The sequence below is a fragment of the Lemur catta genome, chromosome 2 (genome assembly GCF_020740605.2).
Source record: "Lemur catta isolate mLemCat1 chromosome 2, mLemCat1.pri, whole genome shotgun sequence".
Classification (NCBI taxonomy): Eukaryota; Metazoa; Chordata; class Mammalia; order Primates; family Lemuridae; genus Lemur; species Lemur catta.
The window spans coordinates 100,599,076-100,626,406 of NC_059129.1; the positions used below are offsets into that span (position 1 = coordinate 100,599,076).

Below are 27,331 nucleotides of genomic sequence, written 5' to 3' on the forward strand. Positions count from 1 at the left end.
ATGCATTCAACTGATGCACAAGACTCTTTCCACCATATGTGCAAAGTAGTGTGCTTTTCACTTGAGGTGCCACTGCCAAAATTTCCAGGAGCACATGAATAAGTGGAGGAGAGACACCCCATACGTAATGCAGCACCAAGCCTGGCCCCACCTTGGGAGGAGACCCTTGCATTCAGCAGCTGCCTGCATTCTCCTGCCCCCTTTCAGCTGTCTCTCACACAGTTCTCCACTTACCTTTACACAGCCCGAACCTCATCCTTCTCCCTCAGCCTGGGCCCGGGATGCCAGCCGTCATTAAGGCAAGTGTGGAGTCCCAATTGCCCTTCCAGTAGGAGAGAAGAGGGGGTAATTAGCACTTGCGCTAATGAGGATAACAAGACTGTGGTTAAAAGCTCATCAGTTACAGAGGAATGACACAAGGGGAGAATCAGTTGATGTTTTTTTCCTCCCCGTAAACATTTATTGTCCTTCATCTCCTGCAAAGTGTATCTTACCAAGCATTTTAATAGGAGAGTAATATTGGTCTGGTCTTTGTAGGTAAATCTTCCAGTGGAACATCTTTTGTGGTAAGAAAAAAAGGGAGGGGAGAGGGATATAAAAGAATTATACTTTCCACTCACCTCTTTGAATCTATCTTTAAACTTCTTGCATCCTTTAGCCTAAATAAGCCAGTTTAAGAAATTTTTACTTTGATATTTGCTGTATAAAATTTGAATCACCACCTCCCTTGGCTTAACTGAAAGCTTAATGTTTGTTTGAAAACATACAGTATTTCTGGCCAAAAGATGTCAGTGGATACACAACTCTAAATCTTTTGTGGAGTTACGCTATTGATGTTACGTGGTGGTTATAACCACTCTCTCCTTGAGCCAAGGTGGGTAACAAGTACTAGCCCCGCTTTACAGATGGGAAACAAAACCACAGGACAGCAACTTCCTTGCACTTGTCCTTTAGCTCTTTCAGCCACTAGTCTGGGAGGCAGGGCCCCTCCACCACGGGGCCCTGCAACTGGGCATGTCTGACGGAGAGGAAAGGTTGGTCCATATTTGATGAAGATCCACATTAAATGTAATAACAGTGCTATTATAACCAATCCATTGTAAATAAGTCAATATCTCAACTTTCTTCCTTGACTTTACCTGAGTTACTTGCAGGCTTTCTCCCCCAACATAGTAACAAATAACCTTTGGGCCGATAGAAAGCGGGATTTTTGTGCTTATGTTTTTCATGAATGCTAAGGGATTTGCTGCTCTTGACATATCACAACCTAGAACAACACATGGCTCCATAGGCTACTTGCATGCCACCACACCGTCCCTGACCAGTGGATCTGGGGTATTCCTTCCTGGTGAGGGTACACTTGGAATAGGGGGGTGCGTGGGCTTCAGCATTTTACCCTTTTCTGCTGTGGGGTCTGGTGGAAGGAGATGTAGGCCACGAGTGAAAGATACAGGGGAAAGATGGCAGGCACTGCCCTGTCACATGGAAATCTGGGTGGGCAGGGACAGCTGTGCCAGTGGGTGCTCAATGGAGGTGAGGGTGATGTGTTCCGGAAAGATCAAGGACAGGAAATGGTAGAGGTAACGTTGAATTGCCCAGGAAACTGTCTGACCACCCATGGTGGCTCTGTTGAAATCTCCATTGCTGAAGGACAGGGGTAAAAGGAGAAATGTCCTGCGTCATTGTAGAGCAGGAGAGGTTTCTTGCAACCTCGCAGAGCATCCTTGGCTGAGAAGCCCAGTCAGAGCCTCCCCTTCAAGCCTGTGCTTTGGATGACACATCATCACTTTGCAATAGTGGAGCTCAATTCTCATTCATTCGGTAATTGGTTATTTCAACACAAACTGTGACTAAGGAACATGATTACACACCTGTCAGCCATATGACGGGAAAGAGAGCTGTCTGTGAGCAGAGGAACAGGACTCGTTTCTACCCGGGTCTCCGTGGAGTCTTCTCCATCAAATATGTCATTTTTCATTTTTACCTTGCAACAAGACAGACATTATAGCTACTGCCTTGTCTGTATCATTTATAGGAATTGCTGCCACAGATGCTAATCTAAACTAATACAATTTCATTTTGATTATATCTTTGTAGTCATCAGATCCTAGAGCACAGGAAGGCAGGATGTAATATAAAGAAACAAAAGAGCATAACATTACATGGTACCTGTGGAGCAACTTCCTGTGACAAGGGAAGGGGTGGGGAGAGATAGAAATTAAGATGTTTTGTACCAGAAGGACATTTTACTGTAAGATGAAATAAATCGGTAAAATAAAAGAAAGCTTTTTCAGGTTGCACAGCTGACTAAGGGAGGGGAGTTCTTACTTATGCAGAAGAAATTAGCAGGTGATGAAGAATCATGTCTAAGGATTATAAATAAGAGATGATGTGTCAGAAAGATAGGGATGAACACATTTAAAAAAACCAAACCTCAAAGACAGCAATTCTGAACTGAATTCTAAAATGAATAGGGACCTAATAAATTCTGCAGCATTTAGTTAAAAAGAAGAGCCCTAGCCTTTTGAATAAGAAAAGAATACCTGCCAATTTGCACACTTTCTTAAAATGGTGAGCCAAATAGCAGATTGATCTGAAATTCTCCCTCTTGTTTATTTTCTCCGTTCCTCTGTCTTTGGTGAGGATGTTCAGCTTGGAAAGAGCGTGTGGATTACAATGTATGTGTGCCCAGGCTCTGCTGAGCGCTTAAATCAGCAAATGATGAAGGTGTCCTCTGTTACTGATTTAGAAACAGAGTTTGCACAGGGAGAAGTTAGTAGCTGGAAAATAAGGAATAAAAAGTGTTAATGTGAATGGTAATCAAGGGGTGTAGCACTAAAATCTTGGTTGAGCTCTTTGGCAGAGGTGGGGTGAAGGCTGCAGAAACCAACATAGAGCAGTGCCCACATATCCTGGGCTGGCACCTGGGAGCCGCTCAGCGAGTGTGGCATGTTTTGATGGCGATGCTTTTCAGGAAACATACAAGGAGTGGAAAGATGAAAAGGGAACAATGCCTTAGTTGCAGGGAGCAAAGTGGGTAGTCAGATGGTAGAAGAGAGATAGGAGTGGGCATTAGGTATCACTGGTGTCCAGATCATGTACAGGGTTAGGATCCAGATTAGTGGGAGTGTTGATACATTTTTACATTCCTCAAACCTTCACCAGTGTCTTCGGACTGGCATTTGCTTTTGACTGCGGAGCATAGTCTCAGAGTTGCATGCAACTTAATTTTAATCGAGACTTTAATGATAAGAAAAGATAGTAAGTCCCTATTGCCTTCCTGCCAGCTGAGTTTTTGTCTCCAGAAAAGAGGCAGATTTGTGAAATTTAAATAACTGTCATGTATTGAGTACTTATTCTGTGCCAGGCATTGTGTGGGGCACTGAGCCAGGCATTGTGTGACGGATTGTCTCATTTAATTCTTGCAACCAATTTCTGAACAGGATGTCCTGTCCCCCACTTTACTGATGTTTAGGTCCTCCCTCCCATAGCAGTGGTGGCATCAGGAATCAAACTCAGGTTGGGATGGCACCAAATGGCCCTCTTCACCCCTGTCTGTACTAGTGTCCTCAACTCAGTGGCACTTGGGGTGCTCAGTGCTTAAGAATTTGCTCTCACTTTTTCTTGCGTTTTACTTCTTTACAATTCTTGTCTGCTTACAAGAATACTTTCTACTTCTTGCCTTTTGTAGTTTACTTTTATTTGCCCTTAAGAGTTATAATTATTTAAAAATCTAAATATTAAATAGGATATACATATATGATATTTGACACTACAAATTGTGTATGGATAGACCTTGGCAAGGGGCCATTTGCTTTATTGTTATCATTGAACTTAAAAAATTAAAATGTGTTGAACATGTGGGCTGATTACAGTTCATTTTAGGTGCTTAGTTTACTACTACTGGGTACATAGTAGATGCTCAATAAATGATGAGCAAATGAAAGAGTGAAGGAATGTAGACCTAAGAAAAATATTGTGTAAATGCCCTCACTCCTGCTGTCTGCTTTCTGTGGGGTCACAATGCCACAAATAGTGGTTTGGTATAAATAAAGAGTAGTGCATCCTACAATTTATGGAATTGGGCAAGACATTTTTATAATTCAAAGGCAAAGGTCCATGATCCCTTAAGGCAAAGAAATGAATGAAATTTATTTATTACACTGGAATATTTGACTACATGTAAACACTGCTGTTTGTATTAAGAAGGGAAGGCTAATATTGTTAATAATTTTATCAAATGATAATTATTCTTCCTCTTTTAGTATTTTCCACATCAAACCATGGCAGTTTTCTGTTCTCTGATTAAGCAAGGACCACAGGAAGAGGTTTATGAATACAGAGTCCTGTGTCCTTGAAAGCATGTTTTGTCTTTTCTCTTCTCTTTTCTCCCCTCCCCTCTCCTCCCCTCCCCTCCACTCCTTTCCTCTCCTCTCCTCTTTTCTTGTTTTGAGACAGGGTCTTGCTATATTGCCAGGCTGCTCTCAAACTCCTGGCCTCAAGCAATCCTCTTGCCTCGGCCTCCCAAAGTGCTGGATTGCAGATGTCAGCCACTGTGTCCTTGCTGGAAACATGTCTTAATTTATCTAGGAACCCAAGAAAAGATGTGAGCTCTCTCACCTTGATTCGCTAAAGATTCCATAATATTTACTTTGTGGAGTATGCAAATGAAACTGAAATATAAGAGATTTCAAAATGAGTGGGATTCCTAGTGAGAAGTCTGTCACCTTGAGGGATGTCTCTTTCCGTGTCCCTCTGCAGGGTTTGTCACCATGACTCTCCCAGCACAAGTTCCATTTCCATCAGTGATCCCCATTCTTGCCTCTGTCCCGTACCTCAAGTGCAGAACACTTGGAGAGGCCGTTCCCCTCAGGCTGGTGGGCTTAGGGTTCAGGCCTGCTCAGCCCTTGGTCCATGAGTTTGGCCCTCAGGAGCTTGATGAGGGGCCGGCCCCCTTGACACACCTCCACTCGAGCTGCGTTGGGCATCACTGCCTCACCACAAAGGGGAGAGACCAGAGGCCCCACAGGGACATGTGTGTTTGTGCCGTGACCTCTCTGCCTTCTGCAACAGGTGCAGCTTCTGTTGCTCTTCGTCCCCAGCCCTCCTCTGCTGACTGCACTTGTGGGCAGCAGCCAGCGTGCCTCGGGGGTCCAGAGCCTGCGCCTGCTGTCTTGACAGCTGCATTCAGACCCCAGCTTTGCCTTTTCTCAGCTCTTTGGCCTTAGACAAGTAGCTTCACTTCTCCACATTTCAGTTTCCTCACTGGCAAAATGGAGGTTGCATAGTAATAGAGACGTCCTAAAGGTTTGGGAAACTTTAATGAGCCGAAGTCTACAATGCTTAGCCCAGTGTCTGGCACAGAATCATCATTACATCTTACTGTTATTGTCAAAGTGACTTCTATGTTGAGTTTTCTTCTTTTGTTCCTGGTTACAGCTCCAGGAAGCAGCCATCAAGTTGGAAAGTTCTGAAAGTGGTGATTCCCTCCCCAGTCTGGGGTCTGGGAGCCTCCTTTGGGTGGGGCTCCTGGCCGTCTCTGGGATGCCATCCACGGCAACACTGGGCAGTTGAGATACCAGAGTCCAGAGGAACTGGCATAGTTTGGAAATTTGGGTGAGGGAGGGAATGGAGCAGAGGGGCCAGGATTCTCCCTGGGCAGGCAGGACCCCCGTCAGTGTTCTCAGCTTATACCAGAAAGGGAGAGGACGTGCAAACCCAGGTCACTTTTTGTCTTCCTTCACCTGGGCTTTGACCCCAAGATATACCTCCTGGAGATGTAATAATAATAGAGAGGGTGACAGAAGAGCAAGAATAACTAAAGTTGCCATCTAGAAATGGACCTTGACCTGATACTCAGCTGTTGGCCTCAACAGACCTGTCCCTAAATCCCAGGCAAATTCTGCTTAAATGATGGCCCCCTATTTAAACACACCACAGAGCTACCCTTTATCACCTGCACTCGTCATCTGCAGAATGGCTGGGATTTAAAGCTAAGACTCCAGAGCGTGTCATTGGAGCAGAGGTTGTTGCATAGGAAGCCCGTTTGCTGCCCTCTTTGCATTTGACTCCTCAAAGAGGTGGATTGGTCCTGGGTTTGGAAACAGGATAATTTAGACTTTTTTCCTTTTTAAGCCGGATGGCACCTCTGCTAACATGTTAAGTGGCACATGGATCGTGATTGATGCTGTCAGGAGGACCATCCAGTTCAGACTCACCTTTGGACTTCACACTCTGAAAGAGCCCGGGGGGCAGAGCCAAAGGATGCATCACCCCATTTTCTCCCCAGCCAACATCCAGAGGCTTAAATCGCGGTGTCACTACGTGTTGGTCAGAACATTTGTGTGGATAGTGCACAGTAAGAGTCAGGATTTTATCTCAGTCCTGGGATTTCTTCTTCATGTTCAGACTGATTTTAGATCTTTACAAACATTGCATAATACTCACATATATTTCTTCCTAAAGAAATATTTAAGACAAATTGCATCTGGGGCACCATTACATGATGTTGACTATGTAACTCCTGTGACTGTCCAGAGTGAGGACCAGAGTGAAAGGACTATGGCCATAGCCATGGGGGACAGCAAGCTCCAGCCAGGCCAAGTGCATAGATCAAAGGGCCCAAGGTAGGGCCAGAGTCAGGGTGAGGGTCGAGAGCTGGGAGTGGTGTGGAAGTGGGCTCAAAGCCAGAGTTGTGGGGAACCAGTGACAGGAGTGCAGAGTGGTGGCTGGGAACAGCCTTGGAGCACGTGCAGGCCTGCTGTGCTGGTTGGTGGGCCCCTAGGGGATGGGGTGGACTGAGGCTTAGCATATGAACTGGCCAGAGAAGATGTAGGCAACCCTGTCGTATCCAGACCCTGATTATGCCATTTCTGTATTTGCAGGTAGGAGAAAGGAAAGTTAAGTTGGTCTAAGCGCTGAGCCCTCATTACAAATAACAACTGTGACATCACGTCTTTGACAAGTAGTGCTATTAGTTCAGAATTTATAGCCCTTGACCTTAGATTTAGTAACTAATTGAAGGACACCATTTGTTTCAATTCAGGACTCATAGCTATCCATGACCACCCTCACTAGAGTATGCCCTTATTTCTTCCAGAATTAGTGAGAGATGTGCACTGATTCATCCACATCCTTTCACAGGTTTTCTGGTGTCCATCTCCCCTCTGCCAAGACCTGTACATGTTGTGATGCAGGGTGTGTTCTGTGACAGTGACACAGAGCAGGCTAACTCACCCAGGACTGTGCCCTGACCATCTGGCATCATGTTCCCACCAAGTGAGCTAATTGGCCATCAGCCTGCACAGGGCTGTATCATTGCATCTCTGTTTAAATCATTCCTAGGAGGCCTTTGGCACTCCCTCCACCCCACCTGGAACAACCCACAGTGCAGGCAGGTTTCTCAGCAGGGCAGATCCAGGGACTCAGTTTAACCAGTTCATCCAGTAGCCACAGCTTTGATGAACTGACTCATGTTAACCAAAGTTACAATCTGCATTTACGTAGTGGGGTGCCAGGAATAAAGGAGATGGCACAAATGCCATTTGTAGTTTGAACAGCATCATCCACAGGACTAGTGAAACATGATATCATAACATTGATGATGCTGTTAGAAATTCACTAAGGAAATTGCTAAAGGATCTGAATCGTTGAGTGAATTCAGTAAGATAGGTTTTTTCCAGAATTGAGGGGCCTAGGTGTCATAATCGATGATCTGAAGTCTATTTAATAAGAATCAGGTTAAAGAAATTGGCTTGAGGATGAATTTTATAAATTTTGAAGTACCATCTCCCTCAGGCTCTGCCAGAGACCTGGCAGGTGCTGCTCCCGCCTCTCTTTTCCTGGGCTCTTTGCAGACTTCCTCTCCCCACCCCCTCGCTTCTGTTATATTTGTCACTAAACACCCTTTTTCCTAATTTCCTTGATATAGTCAATCTTGGAATACTAAAACCAAAGAATTATGAATACTTCCCTTAATAATGTATTTTTAAAATTTAATGACACCAGTATGTTCAAGTGCACTGATTTACCTTTTCCCCTAGCACAGGGTTGTAATCCTCAGGTATAGAGTGGGGATTCTGGAGCCAGACTGCCTGGGTTTGAATTCTGATTCCACCGCTTGTTAGCTGTGTGATTTTGTATAAACTACATAACCTCTCTGTGTCCAGTTTCCTCATATATAAAATGGAGGTAATGATAGTACCTACCTCGTAAGTCATTTTTTGTTTGTTTGTTTTTGGTGTGTGTATGGATGTGTGGCATTAAATGGATCAATACATATAAAGCACTTAAAACCGCATCTGGTGCATACATAAGAGCTGTAGAAATGTTAGCTGTCGTTATTAATCTCTGATAATATTCAGAGCAGTATCCTAATCTAGCGAGGAGTGTTTCCTAATCCCATTTGAGGCCAGGTTATTTCTGGGGAGACATCCTATAAGTAGTGCATCTCCTCTATAACGTCTGGATCCTTTTCTAGCCTTAGAGACGGGGGCCTGGAATCTCCTTCCAGCCCTTGCCTGTTTCACATTTTCTCTGATTTCTAGGATCCATCATGAGGTCTGTATAAAATGATATGAGCCTAGCCCCTTCTGCCTAGTGATTTCAGAGAACAGGAATTAAAGGACTACGTGAAATACTCAGATTAGACCAATTATTTTAGCATTTTATTAATAAGCGTGCCAGCCAGTAGCAAAGTGGAATCATTTGTGTTTCCCTGCCTTTTGTTTCCCCTTACAGGTCCCTGGGTAGTAGATGCAAATGAATAGGGAAAAAGCCAAAAGGCAGGCAGTGGGTGGAGGAGGGGAGTGGGGGATGGGGAGAGGGCACAGTCCAGGAGCCTGGGTGATCCAGTGTGGATTAAGGGTCCCAGGATAATCAAAAGCTGCCTGGGGTGTGATGGTGGCATGGCCTCAGCAAAGAATAAAAAAGAGGGCTGTGTGCCCATAGCCGCTGGCCCTTACCCTGTGGACATTTTGTAATAACAGTTCTTACCAAACAAAGGCACTCAGGTGACCTGACCAGGAACGGTGCAATATAAATACAGAAGGGTGACCTGACCAGTAAAGGAAAAATAGATTTAAAAATAAAAAGTAAAAACAAGGATTTTCAGAACCACTTAGCAGCCGCTCTGATTATTCCAGACACAGTTGTAATGTGCTGGGATGAGCATGATATATTTTAGTTCCTGTGGAAGCTGTATTTCAGGTTGATGTGGAATCTCTTGCCGTAACTGTCATGCAATCCATTAGGGCCCCCAAGTAGGGGCAGCCATTAATCAGGCACCAGATCAGCCCTGCAGCCTCACATGCATGCGGCTCTGAGGGGCTCTGACCTGACATCATTTAAGGAGATGCTCGTGGAGGCCATAAACATGATTTGATTCCCATTATCTTCATGTTGCATATTTGTTACCATTATTCTTTGAAGACTCCAAATTGGATATTAAAAATTTATGATATATATAAAGGTTTGCATGGAGTGAAAAAATAGCTGCAGCAAATAAGTCCATCTCATCCATCAGAGATGTGTGAGCTGTCAGAGGAGCCTGAAGAGGTATGGAGAAAGCCCGACTGCTTGCCAGTTAAGGAGGATGGAGAATTAGGAGGAACTTCGCTGGGTAAACAGCTTCTCCTTCAGCCTACATGCTAAATGGGAATTTAAATACATTTTGTTAAAAGAACAAAGTAAAACAGCACCACGGCAGGCATCCCCATAGACAGTCTTTGACAAGCAGATGAAAGGGAGGGCAAGGGATCCTGGTGCAAAGATTAGTAGGAACGTGAATTTAGCAGATGCCTAGGTCCAGAGATTGATGTTTCTGGGTTCCTGGAGTGTCGCCAGAGGAAGGAGCCTTATGCCAGGTGGGAGTCCTCTGTCCAGAAGAGAGCTCTCTGCCCAAGCTGCATGCACACATAATCCTGCCTGAGAGCCATGCAACTCTCTGCAATCTGTTCAGTTACTTGAATGTTTGCATAGAAACAACTCATATGTTAGGGGCATCCATTTGTAGAGGTAGGCAGTTCAAGTAGAGAAAAACAGAACACTCTGGTCCTTGGCTTAAGGAAGAGTGAAGGATTAATGAATCCATTCAACATATATTAATATTTACTGAGTTGTTTGTTACACAAGGAACTCTGCTGAGCATCTTGAGGGCTTCATACATAATGCATGGTCTCTGCCCTCAAGGAGTTTCCAGTCTGGTAGCTAAGGCATGAATTATAACCAACATGAGTTACATGGAGGAGTCCCAGACTGACCTGGGACTCTGGGAAAAGGTGAGATATTACCAACAGAGAACAAGTTACCCAGTTGTTTAATCTAATCTAGGAATGGACTTCTAGGGATGAGAGTTTGTTAGGCAAAGACCAGAGGGTCAGTGTGTAGGGGGGAGGTGGAGAAGAGAAACATGCAGGGCAAAAAGGTTATTGGCCAAAGTCCAAACTGAGTATAAGATCTTCAGTGAGGCTAAGACTCTAGTGTCTAACCAAATAGGAGGGACAGGTGTTGGGCAGAAGTGCATGGCATAGTCACTGAAGTTCTAGGTGTGAGGCAGATGTGATTAGACAGTTCCGGCAGAGCTCTGCTGAGACTCAGGTATGGAGAAAACTGAAGTTCAGAGGCAGAACGCTCAGCCACTGTGGACTGGAGTGCAAGGCAAAATGTCCAGTACTGGGGTTAAAGGATAGGAACCCCCCCTTTTTTTTTGAGACACAGTCTTGCTCTGTTGCCCTGGCAGTGCGGTGGCATCATCATAGCTCCCTTGCAACCTCAAACTCCTGGTCTCAGGTGATCCTCCTGCCTCAGCCTCCCGAGTAGCTGGGGCTACAGGCGCACGCCACGACACCTGGCTAATTTTTCTATTTTTTGTAGAGATGGGGTTTCACTCTTGCTTAGGCAGAACCCATTCCTTTATTCATTCATTTACTCTCTCAGTTACAGAGCCCTTATAGCATGCCACACACTAGTACGGGGTCTGAACATTTGAAGCTGAACAGAACACAGTTTCCACACTCAAGGACCTCACTGATTAGTGGAGGAGGCAAATGCACTGATGGTCATGATGCAATGCAGTAGAGAGATGGAATGGAAATATATACGGAAGCGGAGGGCACAGGGCTCAGGTTAGGACCAGGAGGGAGTTCCTAAAGGAGCTGCAGTCCCATGGAGGCATAAAGAATGCACATGCACAAGAATCTACCAGAAGAAGTGAGGAGGAGAGATAGAATCTAGTTTTACCCCAAGAAAATGGGGGTATAGGACAGCAAACCCAGTTGAAGGGAGCTGGGATTCAGGCCAGAGGAGTTGGGCCACTGAAATGAGAACAACTGTACATAATTCCAGAGGAAGCAGGGAGCTACTGCGAAGACCTCCCTATGTTACTCCTAGCGGAACAGAGCTTCCACTTGTCTGGTCATCGAACGGTAAAGAAGCAGGGCTGCTGACCTTTAGGTCAAGTTCACAACGGTGTTCACGGCACACTGAACAGCAGTGTGCCAGAGCTGCTGCTTTTTCCTCTCTGAGCTTCCTCAAGAGAATGTGTGTATGCATTTGAGAAAGGAAGGAGAGGCCAGAAATGGATATCAGAAAATGAGATTCCAAGAGTTTTCAGAAGTAGTTCCTCATGCTTTTACCTTGAATTTTGAGAAGAAATTCTATTACTTCTGGTTGAAAAAATTAGTTATAAAATATAAAGTTGATGTTCCCTTTTTTTCTCTCTGACTCTTCATCTGTAAACTTAGCCCCACAACTTTGAGATGCACTATTTTTGATGTTCCCAAGTCTGGTAATGACACCACATGTGTGAGCTGACATGTGCTACATCTGTTGCAGCATCCGAAGGCTAAGTCTGGAAGCTGTGCGGTGCTCTGTCTACCTCTGGTTCTGGGCAGAATCTTTTCTTGTTTTTAAAAGAAATCCTGAAATCACAATGACACAGAGGTGTAAACTCCCATTCATCACAGGGGAGGTATGAACTCTAAAGCCTAATTATCTTTCCCCTTAAATGGCAACAATGTTAAATTTTTCATTGAGTCAGAAACATCACACTTCTCTGGAGTAGGCAAGAGGAGCTGTTTCTAGAACATTCCACCTTTTCTAAAGGCATTCTCCCGAGGAGAAAGAATACTGATCTTGCTCTAATATGCATGTGGCACCAAGACTTTGGCCCAAAAGAAGTGAATTATTTGAGGTTTGAGAACTAAAGTTTGAGGTATTGTAAGAATCAAAAGAAAAGAAGTGAATTAATGATGATTCCGAGGGAAAGAGAGGTGAATACAAAACGTGTTCAAGCCAGAGGTTTTTGAAGTAGAGAGACAATTAGTCTAAATTTCTCACATAATATTTATTTAAATGCTAGGCACAGCATGAAAATGGATACATGACTGTCAGCAAAACAGGGAAATCTAGCAGTTGAATTGAAGGATTTTTATTTTTGTTTCTGTTATGGGAAAAAGTAAAGGTTTCTTAGAATAATAGGTCAAAAATGCACCTTTGGTCTCACAATCAATCACATTTGTAGTAAAATGCAAAAAATAGTCTCCCATTTGCTTTTCCTTGTAGTTGGCATAAATATCTGGCACATTAGTCAGAATAAAGCTGTTGAGAATAAGACACAAGGAGAGTTAGTCATGAAGTGTCTTGACGTTCCTTCTTCTGTCAGAATTTGTCACTTCAGAACAAAGTCAGACATAAATACAGTTCTTCTGGCCCTAGTGGATACCAAGAGCCGGCGGTGGGGTGGTCTACTCTGAGACAGGCAATTAGAAAATGCATTGTCTGTAGAGAATTTAAGAAAAATAAAACCAGCTAAAAGTCGGTCTGTCTTATGTTATTAGCATGAGCTGGTAATTCTGAACAATATCTGTGTACACATACTCCTCCCTATAGGGGTGGTCAGCTTTCCCTATCCACCCGCCTTGTTAAGCCATTATCTGGGACCCCAAATGGGGCAGATGCAGAATATGGCACTGGCTTCAATATGCAAGAGTTGTAAAACATTCTAAAATGATTCTCCATGTAGGATAAGGAAGCTCCTGTGGATTTTGTCTAACATTGCCTCCAAGTTGCTGTGAATAATAAAGCTCATTCTTACAGAGCACTTACTGGGCACCAGGCAGTGGCTGGAGCTGAAGATACAATGGTGGGAAACTAGACACCATCCCTGCCCTTAGGAAGCTTGCAGCCTAGCATGTGGGACATAAATCACACCAGTGATTGCAAGGTTGCGGCTGCATGAAGTCTAAGAGAGGACAGAGTGGAGATATTTGCCTTGGTTAGAGAAGTTCAGGAAGGCCTTTTTGGGAAGTGGTATAGTAGTTCTTCCAAGATTATTTGTCATACCAGAAACTAAGATACAAACAAACAAACAAATAATAAGAGTTTTTGCCCACAAGCAGCTATTTGTGTAATCTCTTAAATCTTTAGGATAAGACCCACCTCAAGGGCCACATCCTACAGGTTGAGTAGCCCTTATCTAAAATGCTTGAGACCTGAAGTGTTTTGGATTTTAGGATATATGCATTATATATACTTACTAGTTGAGCATCCCAAATCTGAAAATTCAAAATCCAAAATGCTCCTATGAACATTTCCTCCAATGAGCATTTGCTTTGAGCATCATGTTAGTGCTCAAAAGATTTGTATTTTAGGGCATTTTGGATTTCAGATTTTTGGATCTGGAATACTCAACCTATATATCCTCCTAGCATTGCACAGTGGTTCATGCTAATGAGCCTGGGACCTGGTTAGACAACATTCTGTGGGCTGTGCCAAGGATCTCCTCTTAATACCTGTAGGTGCCCTCCTAAAATTAGAGAGGTTCTCAGCCCTGCTTGTGCATTACAATCACCTGAGAGCTTTCTTAAAACAAAAAAACAAAAAACACAAAAAACCTCTCATGGCCAGGGCCCATCCTGGACCAATTAAATCAGAATCTTGGAAAGGTTGCAGGTTGAGGGGGGAGTGGGGGGGCAGCTAAGTCTGGCACCACCCCAGATGAATCTAATATGCAGCCAGGGTAGAGAATTACTGCCTTTGATGAATACATTTAATTCCGCTTAGTCCTATAATAGTAATTTAAAATTACACATTACAAACTTCAGAATGCAAAGGGGTTGCTCTGGTGAGAGGTGTGTGTGAGTGCTTATGTGTGCACACACATGCATATGGGGGTGATGGTTTGGGGGCTCCTCGCTCTTTGTGTTCTTTCCATTTCTGTGGCATGTGGTAGAAATGCAGCAAATGGCTGGAGGATGGAATTTCTTGGATTCTGAAGTCAGGTTGGGTGTCAGAGGGCAGGCCATTCCCAGGGCCAGGGGAGTTTAATGCGAGGTGACCATAATGGTTTGATATAGATGCACATAATGGTTTGATAAAAAAGCTTTCTCTCTCCACTTCCTAATTTCCCTAATCCCCCTCTCCTTTCTCTTCCAATGCTGCTTTATTTAACCTCATAAATTATGAGGTTTTATATGAAATCTATAGCTCTTTGGAGGAAACACATTCAAATCTTAGATAATGGGATTTTTTTGTCCTTTAAACACATAAAAAACATTGTGTGCACCTTACATGTAAGTGGAATGAATGTATTTTTGCTACTAATGTTGAAAATATCCCTAGGCATCTGGTGTGTATGAATGTGTATACATAGTACATGCATAATAAACATATTCCACCTTATGAATATTTATACACAAGATACATATATATTGAATATAGACATACATATGTAAATAGTAGCCCTTGCAAACTATATGCAAAGTATGTTTCCAAGCATATGTATCATAGTGCATCAGGAATATAAGAAAACTACTACCAACTTTAGCATATTTTGAGGTGGCATTTTCTACAGAGCTGTTTATGGTAGGGTCTAGTTACTATCCGTGTATGGGTTTTTTCCATCACTTAAATGTTTGTTAAGTACCAACTAAAAGTAAGGCACTGGGCATGGCAGAGTAAGAAAGATGACGGAGACGTGGTCCCTGTCTTTAAGACACCTTTACCTCACAGAATGGCTTAAATTTTTTTTATGAAGAATCTATTATTGTCACTGCCCACTGGCACCTTACTGGTTTCTTATGACTGCCTTTTATTTATAGACTCCACTGCTACCATTACCAGTTGGGACTTAAAATGGGTCCCGTTTAAGCTATATTTGCTTAAACCCTGATGTAGCTGCAGAATCATGCTGACGCAGGGAGAGGAAACAGCCCTGGTTCCAGTGATAGCCACTGGACGTGAGCAACACTTACACTTTGTTCTCTGTCACATATAGCCAATCCTATAACTGCATCTCTATTTTACTCTGACTTACTAGGGGGGAAAAAAGGTACAATAAAAGGGCACCAAACCCCAGAGATGTTCATAAATTTCAAAAATGAAACCCAAACAGAGCGGTCTCTTTTCCCCACAAACTTTTTATAATCCAAATATTATTGACCATGACATTCCACTTCCAAATTCCATCTACTTCTCTCCCTGGGATAAGTAGCAGAAGCCTTTATTAGAAACAAGCAATACATTCTAAAATGTGCAAGATATGGAACCCTTTCTAAAATGACAATACCCAGTATCGCCGGGGAGCTCGGAGTGACACTCGTCAGGGCAGATTTCTCTCCATTAAAGGAGAAACAATACATGAGAGTTGTCATCGTGATGCCACAGAGTATGCTCATTGTTTTCTCCCCCTCAATCCATACATCACAACAGGTAGTTCTCAGCTGTTCCCTTGGTGCCAGACATACATTTTATCTAAAGAGACAGCAGACAGAACTACCTGCTGCTTCCTGTGCGGCTCTCCCTGTGTTTCTCTCCTTTTTCCTACTTCACTGGGGCTTTTTAAAATCAGCTGGCAGGGAGCCAGGAGCTCATCATTTTAATGCAGTGTAAAATGGAATATGCATAATTATATGCAAGCCATATGTGAGGGAGACAGCTCAGCTGTGAATTTCAGGAGGCCAGGAACGAGAGAGCAGTTAGGGCTAAGATGGGATGAGAGCAGAGCGGAGTGCAAGTGTCACCCAAATGAATGGTTTAATGAGTGTGCTGCAGACACGCCCCCTTTCACCTACCTCTCCCTTCTCTCCAACTCCAAACCAGAAACTCATGGAGATTAGAAAGAGAAGACTGTATGCAAGCGGTATTGCTAATGGGTTCTGCTAATGTCTCCATTTAAACTTCAGCTTTCTTAATTAACAGTGTAGATCAAAATAACCAGTAACTTTTAATGCAGCTTCTTAATTAAATCTATTTTTTTTACTACATTTGATTGAAGAATCATTGTTCTTACTAGATCATTGCTCCTTTTAGATCTTTATTTAAAAATGGAGGGGGATCAGTTCATCTCTAATAGTATTACAATGCAAAATATAACTATGCAAATTGCTTTTCTTATGGCCTTGCTATTAGAATTTTTTTTAAAGTGCATTATCTAGAGATTGCTTAAGCATGCCAAAAAGTTTAAACACGTATGTATGTCATATAATCCTAAATGTGCAATGAACAATGTGCACTGGAAGACTAAAGTGGTGATAATTTCCAGCAAAACTATTGGATTTTGATTTGCTTCATATTGTTTTAAATATTACACCACAATGAATTTGCATGTTCAAACTAAACAATGTAAAGAAAAATAAATCCCAGATTTTGATATCTAAAAGGTGTACTGCGTATTTAAACAAACTTCTTAATAATGTTGTTATAACTGGATTCCCGTTTGTTTAATGATCTGAGCTGTTATGCTTTTAGCTTTTTTTTTCTTCCATTATTTGTAAGTCCCTAAATAGGCCATTATATTTCCCTTCAGGCTAGAGATGAAGATGGACATGCTGAAAATTTTCCCCAGCAGCACTATGCTAAGGAAACTCCAAGGCTTGCCTTCAAGAATAACTGCGAACTACTTGTAAGAATAACATACTTACAACAAGTCTAGAATGTTACTTTAGCACAGTGAAAAGAGTTTTTGAAAGGGTTTGTTCATTATTACATAATTTATGAAATATTATAGTTTTTCTGTATAGAGTTCTAAATGCTAATTCTGATATCACTGAATATTCATTATAAGATCTCAAATTGTTTGCAAATCTTTTATATCTGATTATAGAGCTTGAATGGCCCTGTCTTTATTAGCTTGTTTTGTATGGTAGTTTATAAGCAGCCACTTGGAGAATGGCTAGCAATGTTAAAAATATAAAGACAGTTGATATATGTAGCTTGGAAAAAAACCAACCCCACCCTTACCCCTCCTCCTGCATCCTAATTGTACCGCTATTTTAGGAGACAACATTGTAATATTTTGTTCTGCTAGGAAAGATAGCAGAGTTGACACGCAGTACTCCCTTTAGAATTCAAGTATTCCTTCACTCTCTTGCCAAACTCAACCATCTCTCCTATGTAGAAGGAGTCAAAGCAGTGACAGGGTGCAGGGATGTTTATAAGTCGTGAGAGAGAGGATATCAGCTGTGACAGAAACTCTGTTCCAATGCAGGGTTAATTTGCTGTTCATTTTAGCATTTACAGCGAGACAAGATGAAAAGCAAGCAGGAATGCCTATTATATTTCTATTAAATGAATCTGTTGGGACCTAATGTTCTTGATTAGCTTTTGAAAATGAGTGCTCTGCAATGCATTTTCTGTTTACCTAAAGTAAACAGAGAATGAATTGTCATTTATTTAGAGATTCAAACACTGCTTTTGAAAATGAAGCTTTATGAGGGATCTAGCTATGTTGTCCCTAAACGTTCTTTTCTTTTCAATTGCATTAAAGCAAAACATTTGCTCCAACTAAATGAAAACACTGAAAGAGAATGAGGTTGCTCAGTTGTTACATTTCGAGGTAGTCTAATTTCTGTTTAGTTTTTTTGGCCAAATACAGTACAGCTCTGCCAGGTCTCTGCATTAGGAAATCCCACATGTAACAGTCTTTGGATTTAGCTCTGATACCAACTGTTCATTAAAAACAGTGTCCAAAGAGCAGGAGAGGAGAGAAAAATACAGTTCTTACCCATTCGAGGTAGCTACGTGTTGACAGCAGGAACCTCCTTTTCCCCCACCACACACTGCACAGTCACAATAGCACTACTCATTCTGTGTGTGTAGTCCCTTGACCAACCAATCCACAGGCAAATATGCTGCTTATAAATGCAATTTTTTTCCTGGAAACTTAACTTACCTTATATTTTATCTTAGAACTCTTAAACTTCCAGACCTGCTAGCATTACCTATTCTGGGGCAACTCTTTGCTCATTTCAGTTTAAATGTTTCTCTCTGTAGCTATTGTTATCCAGCAGAAGACCACAGGGGCCATTTAGGCTATGTCTTGGTATCAAAATGCTTTTGGGAGTAACTTACTTCTTTTCAGAGAAATTGTTAAAAGTAATGTGCCATGTTTAATATTTTTCTATTTATTGGAAAAATGAACATGCTTGAGTCCTGGTTGTGGTCAGTTTATGTTGGAGGAAGTAAAACATATATGCAAACATCTTTTACAGCTATCTTTAGAGAAAATAGACATTTCATCATTGATGTGCTTAAGCACAATATTGTGTTGGCAGTAGTCTTGAGAGATTTGGTACAATCTTTGTCCTTCTAGTCACTGTTAGAAATGCTTTATTTTGGTCAGCATACTTTTCTGTGATCAAAGAAACAGGAGAATAAAGAGAAAACACGAGCTTATTTCTCCAAGGAGAAATTTTATTTTTTTCAGCTGTAAGAAAAGGGATGGTGTTTGGCTGGTTGTGAAGCCTTGAGAAGTTATGCTTCTATATGAAAAAGACTTGTTCATTCATAAGAGAGAAATAGGAAGTCCTTGGAGTTTTCTTAGTGCAGCTTAGAGCAGATTTTTAAAGAATCTGTCAGAGAAGATTGCAAGCTCCTCTCCAAAGTGCTTTTTTAGCTTAAGGGTGGCTCTGCCATCTTCTTGCATGGTTTGCTGCAGCAAGAGCAGCAGCTAGTATAGAAAGTGTGGGAGCTCTGTGGGGGGGGAACACTGAGGGTGCAGGTTACTTCCGGGCTGCCGCATGATGAGCAGGAGCACTTGGCTGGAAGGCTAGTCCTCTGGGCCACAGGCACTGGAAGAAAGTGCCCTGGCCAGGTGGACGGGACATTGCCTTGACTTTACTACTGACTCTCTAATGTCTCTGCCTGCAGCCCCGTCTTCCTGCCCCGCCCGCCTGTGCTTCTTGGAAGAGGGAGGAATATTAAGTAACCCAAACAAAAGCAAAGTAAAATCGCTGCCTGGAATACACAAGTATGTGTAATCAGAAGGCACTGACAAAGAAAGCATTGGCTGATAGAAAAATCTGCTATGCAACTGTAGATTTCCTGTAGGGTATTGATTTTTCCATTTAAATCCCAAACTGTGATATGTGCCTTCACACTTAATGTACAACACAGATGACTAGATATTTAGTTTGGTGGCCAAGATTTTTTAGTTGGTAGTAGTGCAGCAGTTTCCTTATGCTTTTTATTAATTTTGAAAATGCAAGACTGTCAAGATGAGTGACATTAGATAAAACGAGTACTATTTGATGTATCACAATTCAGTTTGGCCCTACCTACCCCTTTGTAAATAGGTACGTATGCGCACACACACTCACACCAGGGTATTTTTCTGGTACTTCTAAGCTATGACCAAAGGAAACAACTTTGAATAAAAGAAAATGTAGGAAATTTATATTATATTAACACTATAGCAACATGGTTTACAAGAGCCCAGCAAAGAGAATATTTAGAGCCAGCCATGGGTTTGACTAGCCTTTGCCCCAAATTCCAACTCCATTCCTGGTCCGTTTATCATTATTGCCTTATTCTTTGGGGACTGGAAGGCTTCTCATTTCCTCTATTAAAATGCTCATGTCACTGGTGGAGGTTGGGTTAAAAGCTAGAGTGAGGAGGACCTTAAACATGTTAAGAGCTCACACCTTCTAATCATCCGGTACTTTCTCAGTTCTCAAAAGCCCACTGAGTAAGACCTTGTAGAACTACAGAATAAGCTCAGTCATGGGAGGGGAAGGACCTATGGCTAGAACAAAAGGAATGTGGAGAGGGTTTTGAGAAGGAACTGAGGACTACTGTGCCCACTCCCCAAGTTTTCTTAGGACCAGTTCAGAGAACATTGCTGTATTCAGGAAGAAGGTCAAAATATAATTAAAGAATAGCAGCAACTGATGTAGTATTATTTGGCTGGAAAAAAAACAGGTTTGGGAAATCTGAAAGGGAAAATAAGAGAAAGGAAACTCGGGGGTGGCGGTGGCGAAGCAGTCTGCCCTCCTCAGGTCCAGACTCCTGAGTCATCACTAGACGACGTCTGAATCCCTTCGGCGTTTCCTCGGGCTCGCAGGGGTGAGGGTTTTGCAGCGGGAGAGGAGGGAGCCCACAGCTGGGAGGCTGAATAAAAATAGCATCAAGGAAGAATTCTTTCTGGTCACTTACAATGCCAGGCTAGGGAGAAGATGAAAACTATTTTAGTTTTGTGGCCTTGTGAACAGAGATGATGGGGAGGAGAGATGCTTAGGCTATTCTTCTGTGGGCTGGTTTTTCCGTCTCATTTCCTTGTGGAGGCAGACAGGTGGATTGTAAGAGTTGAAGGTGGTCCTTCGGCAGTAGAAATGCCCCATGTTGACGCAGTATTCAAATAACAAGACATTATCAAGCATCTTCTATGTACAAGGCATCCTACTCGACAATGTAGGTGGGGACACAAAACAGAGTGCTTTCCCCAAAGGAGTTTGCAGTTCAGTAGGAGAAATGAGGCATGTACAGTATCATGGTCATCAAGAATGTGGGCTCTCAGGTCTTCCTGAAAGCAGAAGTTTGCCCCAGCCAGACTCTAGTTTATACCATATCACCCTGGTGGTATAGCTAAGGATCATAGGCACAAAGGCTTAAAATTTATTGTGATATCTCTGACATCACACTGGATGTCTGTTTCACCTCTGGAACCTACCTGAGCTTCACATCTTCATCTGTAAAACGTGCCAACAAAAGGCAATAACCTCAGAGCATATTGCAAGGATCAAAAGTGATGACATATTTAGAGAGCCTGGTGCATAGTACGCATGCAGTACGTATTAGCTGTTGTTATGATGATTATTCACATAATCATGGTTGTTATTATTACACAGTGAACTGTGCCCCAACAGAGTACTAGCAAAGTTCTGGAGTACAACAAAGGATGAAGAGATTGTTTCCATATGTGGTCATTAAAGACTTGACAAGGGAGCCTACCTTTGATCTAGGCCTTACGTGGGTTGGATTTGGACAGCTGGAGCTGGCATGTAAGAGTGTTCCAAGCAGAGGGAAAAGCATAAGCAAAGGCATGGAGGCGAGAAGTACCGGCCAGGTGCCCCCTGCCCTGGTTAGTATCTAAGTTGACCAAGCGTAGAGTGCCCAGAGGCTAAGGGGGGAGCAGTCAGGGGGGCCCATTTGCAGGAGTCTCAATAACTGGCACCATCCTATCGAGTCTGGAAATTCCTAGTGCTTCTGTGGATTAAAAAATATATATTATGGAAAATTTCTAACATGTACAAAATTAGAGTAGTGAGAGCCACATACTGAACCCCATGTGCCTTTCACCCAGCTTCAGCAATGATCAACTCAGGGTAGTCCTGCTTCATCTGTCCCCTTGCCCCCTGCCCCTTTTTTGCTATGAAGTATGTATGCTTTTGAGGTGGGCAGGTTGGGATTTTTTGTTCTGTTTTGTTTGGTAAAGACTGTAGCATCCCTCTTCCCTGGATAGAAAGAATCTGTTGATAATGATTAAATCGGGAATTGGAGCTTTGGGACTACGCATGCAAAAAACAAGTGACTCTTGGTTGTGCACTGTGCTCTTCCCTCCCTCCTCAGCACAACCTTGTAAGGCTTGGGCTCAGACTGAGTTTAAAAAGACACACCACAGTACCAGTGATGACTTGGTTCTTCTTTACTCTCAGGCCTCTGGTTCTAAGTATATTTATTTTAAAATAATGTCAGAACTCTTTGCAGCCCACCCCAGCTCACCAGTACATTATGGCCTCCTCACAGTAGGGAGGGGAAATTCGGGATTGCTACCATACATTAGCCACTGCTGGGTCTTTCTTGCTAGATCCTGGAGATACAAGGAGAACTCCCAGAAGGTTAAACTGCCACATTTCATTGAAACTTGATATGCTTTTCAAAATACATGTAATTGACCAAAGACCCTCCCCTCAATGCTGTTGGTCTAGAAAGCCAGATTTATGCCCCAGGTCAATATGAATTTACATACTGTTGCTTTGATTATTACAGCTGGGCAGCAGATGCACTGAAAATTAAAATCATGGTGACACATTTGAACTCACATCATATGAAATAAAACATCATGTGACATATGCATACATAGTATACTATACACCAACCTGAAATAGTAGTTGTAGTAGCCCCAGAGGAATAAAAATGACCCAGAAAACCCCAAGGACTGGTTGCTGTCCAGAGAGACTTGGCCTGTGTCACCATTTTTTCCCCACCTCTCTTCTAGATCTCTTGAATTTGGGGCTATTCCTGTGATCCCATAGTTTTCTAAACTATCTTTTAGGAAAATAGAACTTTCTGGAAATAAAGGTAATAACCGTAGACTAAGCAAGAGTCAGTTTCAATAGAGGTGACACAATTATACTCTCTGGCAAAATCATCTAAACTTTGATACAAACAGCAGGGATGGATTCCACTTGAGTAGTATTTTACCTGCACATCCCTCTGCTCCCATCTGTGCTGTTGTTTAAATGTCTTCTCCAGCTGTGTCTGCTGCTTCTCTTCTCACTCTTTTCAGCCTCTTGGCTCCCATTACTGCCCATGGCCTTATGGTTCAGGTTCTTTCTCTTTTCCTGTACAAAGACCCTCTGGACTACAGTGGACCTCTTCTCCTCCTCTCCCACCCATGCAAACCCTATTTTAACTCTCTTTGTAGTTTCTTTATCTGGGACAGAAGCCACCTGGGAGAGGGCTAGAGTTCCCTAGGTTCTGCTCTGATATAGGGGCTTTTGGAGGAGTAAAGGTCTTGGTTTGATCAGAGATCCTTAGTCCCTAGCAGGCTCCTTTTTCCAAGGCATGGGGCATCTTTGCCTTTCCAGTTTCAGGGCCATTGCACAAAAAGATCAGAGGCATAATGGTTTGGTTTTCATGCTGGCTTCTCACACAGTACATTGCAGTGGTTCTTGGGGCCAGAGAGAGCTATGGAAGACCATGTGTTCTCCAAGGAAGATGCTGTGGCCTGGTGAATAAGAGTGGGAGTTCCAATCCCTGCTCTGCAGACATGCCAGCAGTGCAACCTGGGCAAGTTTCTTACCTTCCAAAACCTCAGTGTCTTTATCAATATAACGAGGATAAATACAGTACCTACCTACCTCATGGGGTTGTCCCGAGGAGTAAATGAGATCATGTATATGATGCACTTAATATGCCTGGCACAAAGTAAAAGTTCACCAACCAATCTTATTGCTAATAAAATGGAGCTATTGTAGAAAGATGCATTAGCTTAAACAATATCTTGAGGCAGATGCTTGGAGTACCTGTTTTTATTCTCTAACTTGAGTCTTTTCCCAGTTGGTTTGGATAAGAGTCCAAATGTAGCATTTTAATTTAGGTAAAAGAACTTCAGAGAAATGCTTGAACATCCTTCCACTTGCTTTTTATGCCCAGGGAAATAGAGATGCCTGTTGGCTGCATAGCAAATGTTGCTGACTTGTGCAACGTCTGAATACTTTTTTGAAGAAGACTCTAGAATTTCCAAAAAATAGTATGGCATTGTGGTGAAGAACATGGACTCTTGAGCCAGATTGTTTTGTTCAGATTCAGAAATCTTTTCCACTTCACCCACTGGCTGTGTAGCCTTTGGAAAATCACCAAATCTCTCTGTGTATGTCCTTGTCTGTTAATGAGGATAATAGTAACTATCCGGTAGGGTTGGCATAAGGTCTGAATGAACAAATACCCATAAGGTGCTTAGAATAGTATTTGGTAAACAATTGGCATTCAATCAGTGTTGCTGTGATTATGATTATGTTTATTTATTCCAAGGTCACTTGCTTTCAAATATATCATGGATTAGCTCTTGACAAAATTTTCTAGCAATGGATTATCTGAAAGTTTTGCATATGTACATTTGCATGCAAAAGCCACAAAATTTCCTTGTGAACAATGAATGAGGGGGACAGAGTACAACGTATATAATGCAAGTAATTCTTGGAGATAAGCTCTTTTAAAAAAAAAAAAATGTGGCTCTCAAGGAATATTCTCTACATCTGTAGTCCCCAAGCCCTGAGCCATGGACCAGTATTGGTCTGTGGCCTGTTTGGAATGGGGCTGCATAGGAGGAGGTGAGCAGTGGGTGAGCAAGTGAAGCTTCATCTGTATTTACAGCTGCTCCCCATGGCTCACATCACTGAATAAGCTCTGCCTCCTGTCAGATCAGTGGCAGCATTAGATTCTCTGTAAACTGCGCATGCGAGGGATCTAGGTTGCACGCTCCTCATGAGAATCTAATGCCTGATGATCTGAGGTGGAGCTGAGGCAGTGATGCTAGTGCTGGGGAGCAGCTGCCAATACAGATTATCATTAGCAGAGAGGTTTGACTGCACAATAAATGTACTGTGCTTGAATCATCCTGAAACCAATCCCCACCCCCTGGCCATGAAAAAATTGTCTTCCACGAAACCAGTCCCTGGTGCCAAAAAGGTTGGGGACTGCTGCTCTACATGATCCAAGACTTCTTTATCCTGCCCAAATATTTAAAAGTAAAATTGTTACTCTTAGAAATATGCAGCTAAGCAAATAAATGCAAAGCAAAAGAAAAAATGTAATTCACACAGGTCCTTATCTGTAGTAACAAATGGATGTGCCTCTGATTGTGTTAAGGAAGGGAAGGAGACAAGAAACTCTCCTTTTGGGTGTCTCCAATGAGCCAGTACCATGCTTGGTTTTTATAGATCCCTCTTTTAGACCCTGTATTCTCACCATAACTTTGCTAAGTAGATATTGCTGTTTCCATTTTATAGGTGGGGAAATTAGAATGTAGAGATGTTACATTCCTTGCCCTGGGGGATTGGAGGGGGTCCAGTGAGCAGGTTCAGAGCTGGAGTTCGACCCACACCTCTCCTACCCAAGTCCAAACCAGTGCTCAGGCCAACACATACTGCTGCAATCAGAGGCCAGGTATTATACATTTTTTTCATTCCAGAGCCAGAGAAGGAGGTCAGTCTATGGTTGTAGAATTAAGGCATTAAGAAATTAATTCAGAATCACTCTTTCTAGCTTCTTTATAGTAACAATTCTTTGGTAGAAATCTGAACCCCAAAAGAACATCTGTGGGGAATGTTAGGAAGGGCAATTTATTCAGAAAGTCATGTCAATGTTTGAGGATTCCCAATGCATAATAAATTGTGGGGAACAGAGCCAAAATGTTTAGTTTTTAATTTGGTAGACTTGGGGACATTTACAGAACAGCTGTAGACTATAGAAAATATATTTTTTCAGTGTGATATAAGCATTCGAGTGTCTTTTTAAAAAAATCTGACTGCTATAGATTATGTGTAAGTGCTAAGTTTTTGTTGGAAAATTTTGATATTTTTATGATCACTGAGGCCATTTTTAAAAGGCTGGAACTATTTTATTTTGGTAGCATTGCATTCCTCAGAGTGAACAAATCTACTTCCTTTGAGACGTCCGGCTGTAAGGCAGCATTCGGGAGTCAGGTGTCAGTCACGTTTTCCCTCATTGTTTTAATTGCTAGAACTGAGCAATCACCCAAAATACCAAAGAGAATTCACCTCCAATGGCTTCAAGGAATCTATAGGTCATATGTCAAGCAACCAGGAAATCAGATAGGATATCAATTATCACTATAAACGTGCAGAAGGTAACCAGCCAGAACTAATATTAATCATATTCAGTTGTGTGCTCAGTTGATGGTTAGAAGAACAAGCTAATGAAAGTCTCTTGGGAGAAAAAGGGAAAGAGTATAAAAAATATTTGAAGTGGAGAGTAATGACAAATGTGAGTAATAAAGTGGAGGACTGGTGAGAGGGAACTTTGAAAGGGAAGAAAGAAGATAGAAGCCCATGATTTAACTGTAAATGTTTTCCTTGTCCAGGAAAACAAGAGCCTTTAAAATAATGTGCTTCATTACATTTTGGTTTGAAATATCTTTCCTAATTATGTTTTTTGGAGACTTCCTACTCTTCTGCTCTGAGGCATCAGGCTTTCCTGGAGAGCTCCCTTTCCAGCTCCTCCTCCCTGCTGCATGGCTACATGCAACCAGGAATTGAGACCTTTGCCAGAGGACAGCCTCATTCTCCTTTAAGTCCAGATGAGTTCCCCTGGCTGAGAGCTCTGTGAGAAAGGAGCCTTGTCTGTCTTGTGCATTGCTGGACCCCTGAGAACCATGCTTGGCCCACACCATTTTTCATGGATTCTAAGATGCACTTTTCCCCCTAACATTTTAACATCTCAGAAATGGGAATCATCACATTGATGGCCTGTCATTGTTTGATTGGCAGTGTTTTTCCCCTTGTAGTATTAAAATAATGGTATCTTAACAACCAGTGGTGATATATTAATAGATTCCATGAACCACAGAGGTGGATGCTCAATAATTATTTGTTGAATGAATGCATGCAATAGCATATCTCCCTGGCTCTAGTTCAGGTAAAAATGAAAGTTGGTACTGGATTGTGTGTCTGCCGCTGGCAAGGTGGAGTGGAGGGTGGCCTCTGGCTGTCTTGGCTGAGTATTCTACCGCTGTACACTTTCTCTTCAGTGGAGCAGATAGATGACCAGTTCATTCCTGCAAGTGAAATGTTGAACCAGTTAAGACATACCCCAGATAAGCAGGGCTTAAAAATAATAAATAGAACTTTTGCCTTAATTATCCAGAAAATTGCTTAATGTTCTACTTTGGGTTGCATATCCTTCAATATTTCTCTTAAAAATTCATAAAGATACATTGGCTGAGGAGCAATGATCTCTTTGTCTTTCTCCATAGAACAAGCTGTAGGTCTCATTAGGATAAAGTATGTTTTTATAAATTAGGATGTTCTTATCCATCATCATCATCACCACCACCACTATCATCTCTTAGAGAGGTTCCCAACCTACAGAAGGTGCAAAATATACCTAGGTATATTTCCTATACTTTAGAATTTTATAATGCACATTCAGGATGTCAAATTGTATAGGTAAACTTACACCTCAAACTTAACTCTGTGTAATACTTTGCTGTTTTTCTGTGTTATGATCTGAATGTAGTTTGGTTTCTTTTGAGTGGAAAATTTGAATCTGATTCTGATATTGTAGCAGGATGTGCTATACACACCTTTTTGTG

The 27,331-nt window shown here is 42.2% G+C and overlaps 1 protein-coding gene across 2 annotated transcripts in view; it reads left to right on the plus strand.

Moving 5' to 3' along the window:
- LOC123633128 (sine oculis binding protein homolog) overlaps positions 1-27,331 on the plus strand; it is a 160,954-nt gene that overhangs the window by 74,192 nt on the left and 59,431 nt on the right. For both annotated transcript variants that reach the window (XM_045544120.1, XM_045544119.1), the window contains exon 5: positions 16,805-16,900. In XM_045544120.1, coding sequence (XP_045400076.1) covers positions 16,805-16,900 — 96 coding nt within the window. The remainder of the gene's footprint in view (positions 1-16,804; positions 16,901-27,331) is intronic.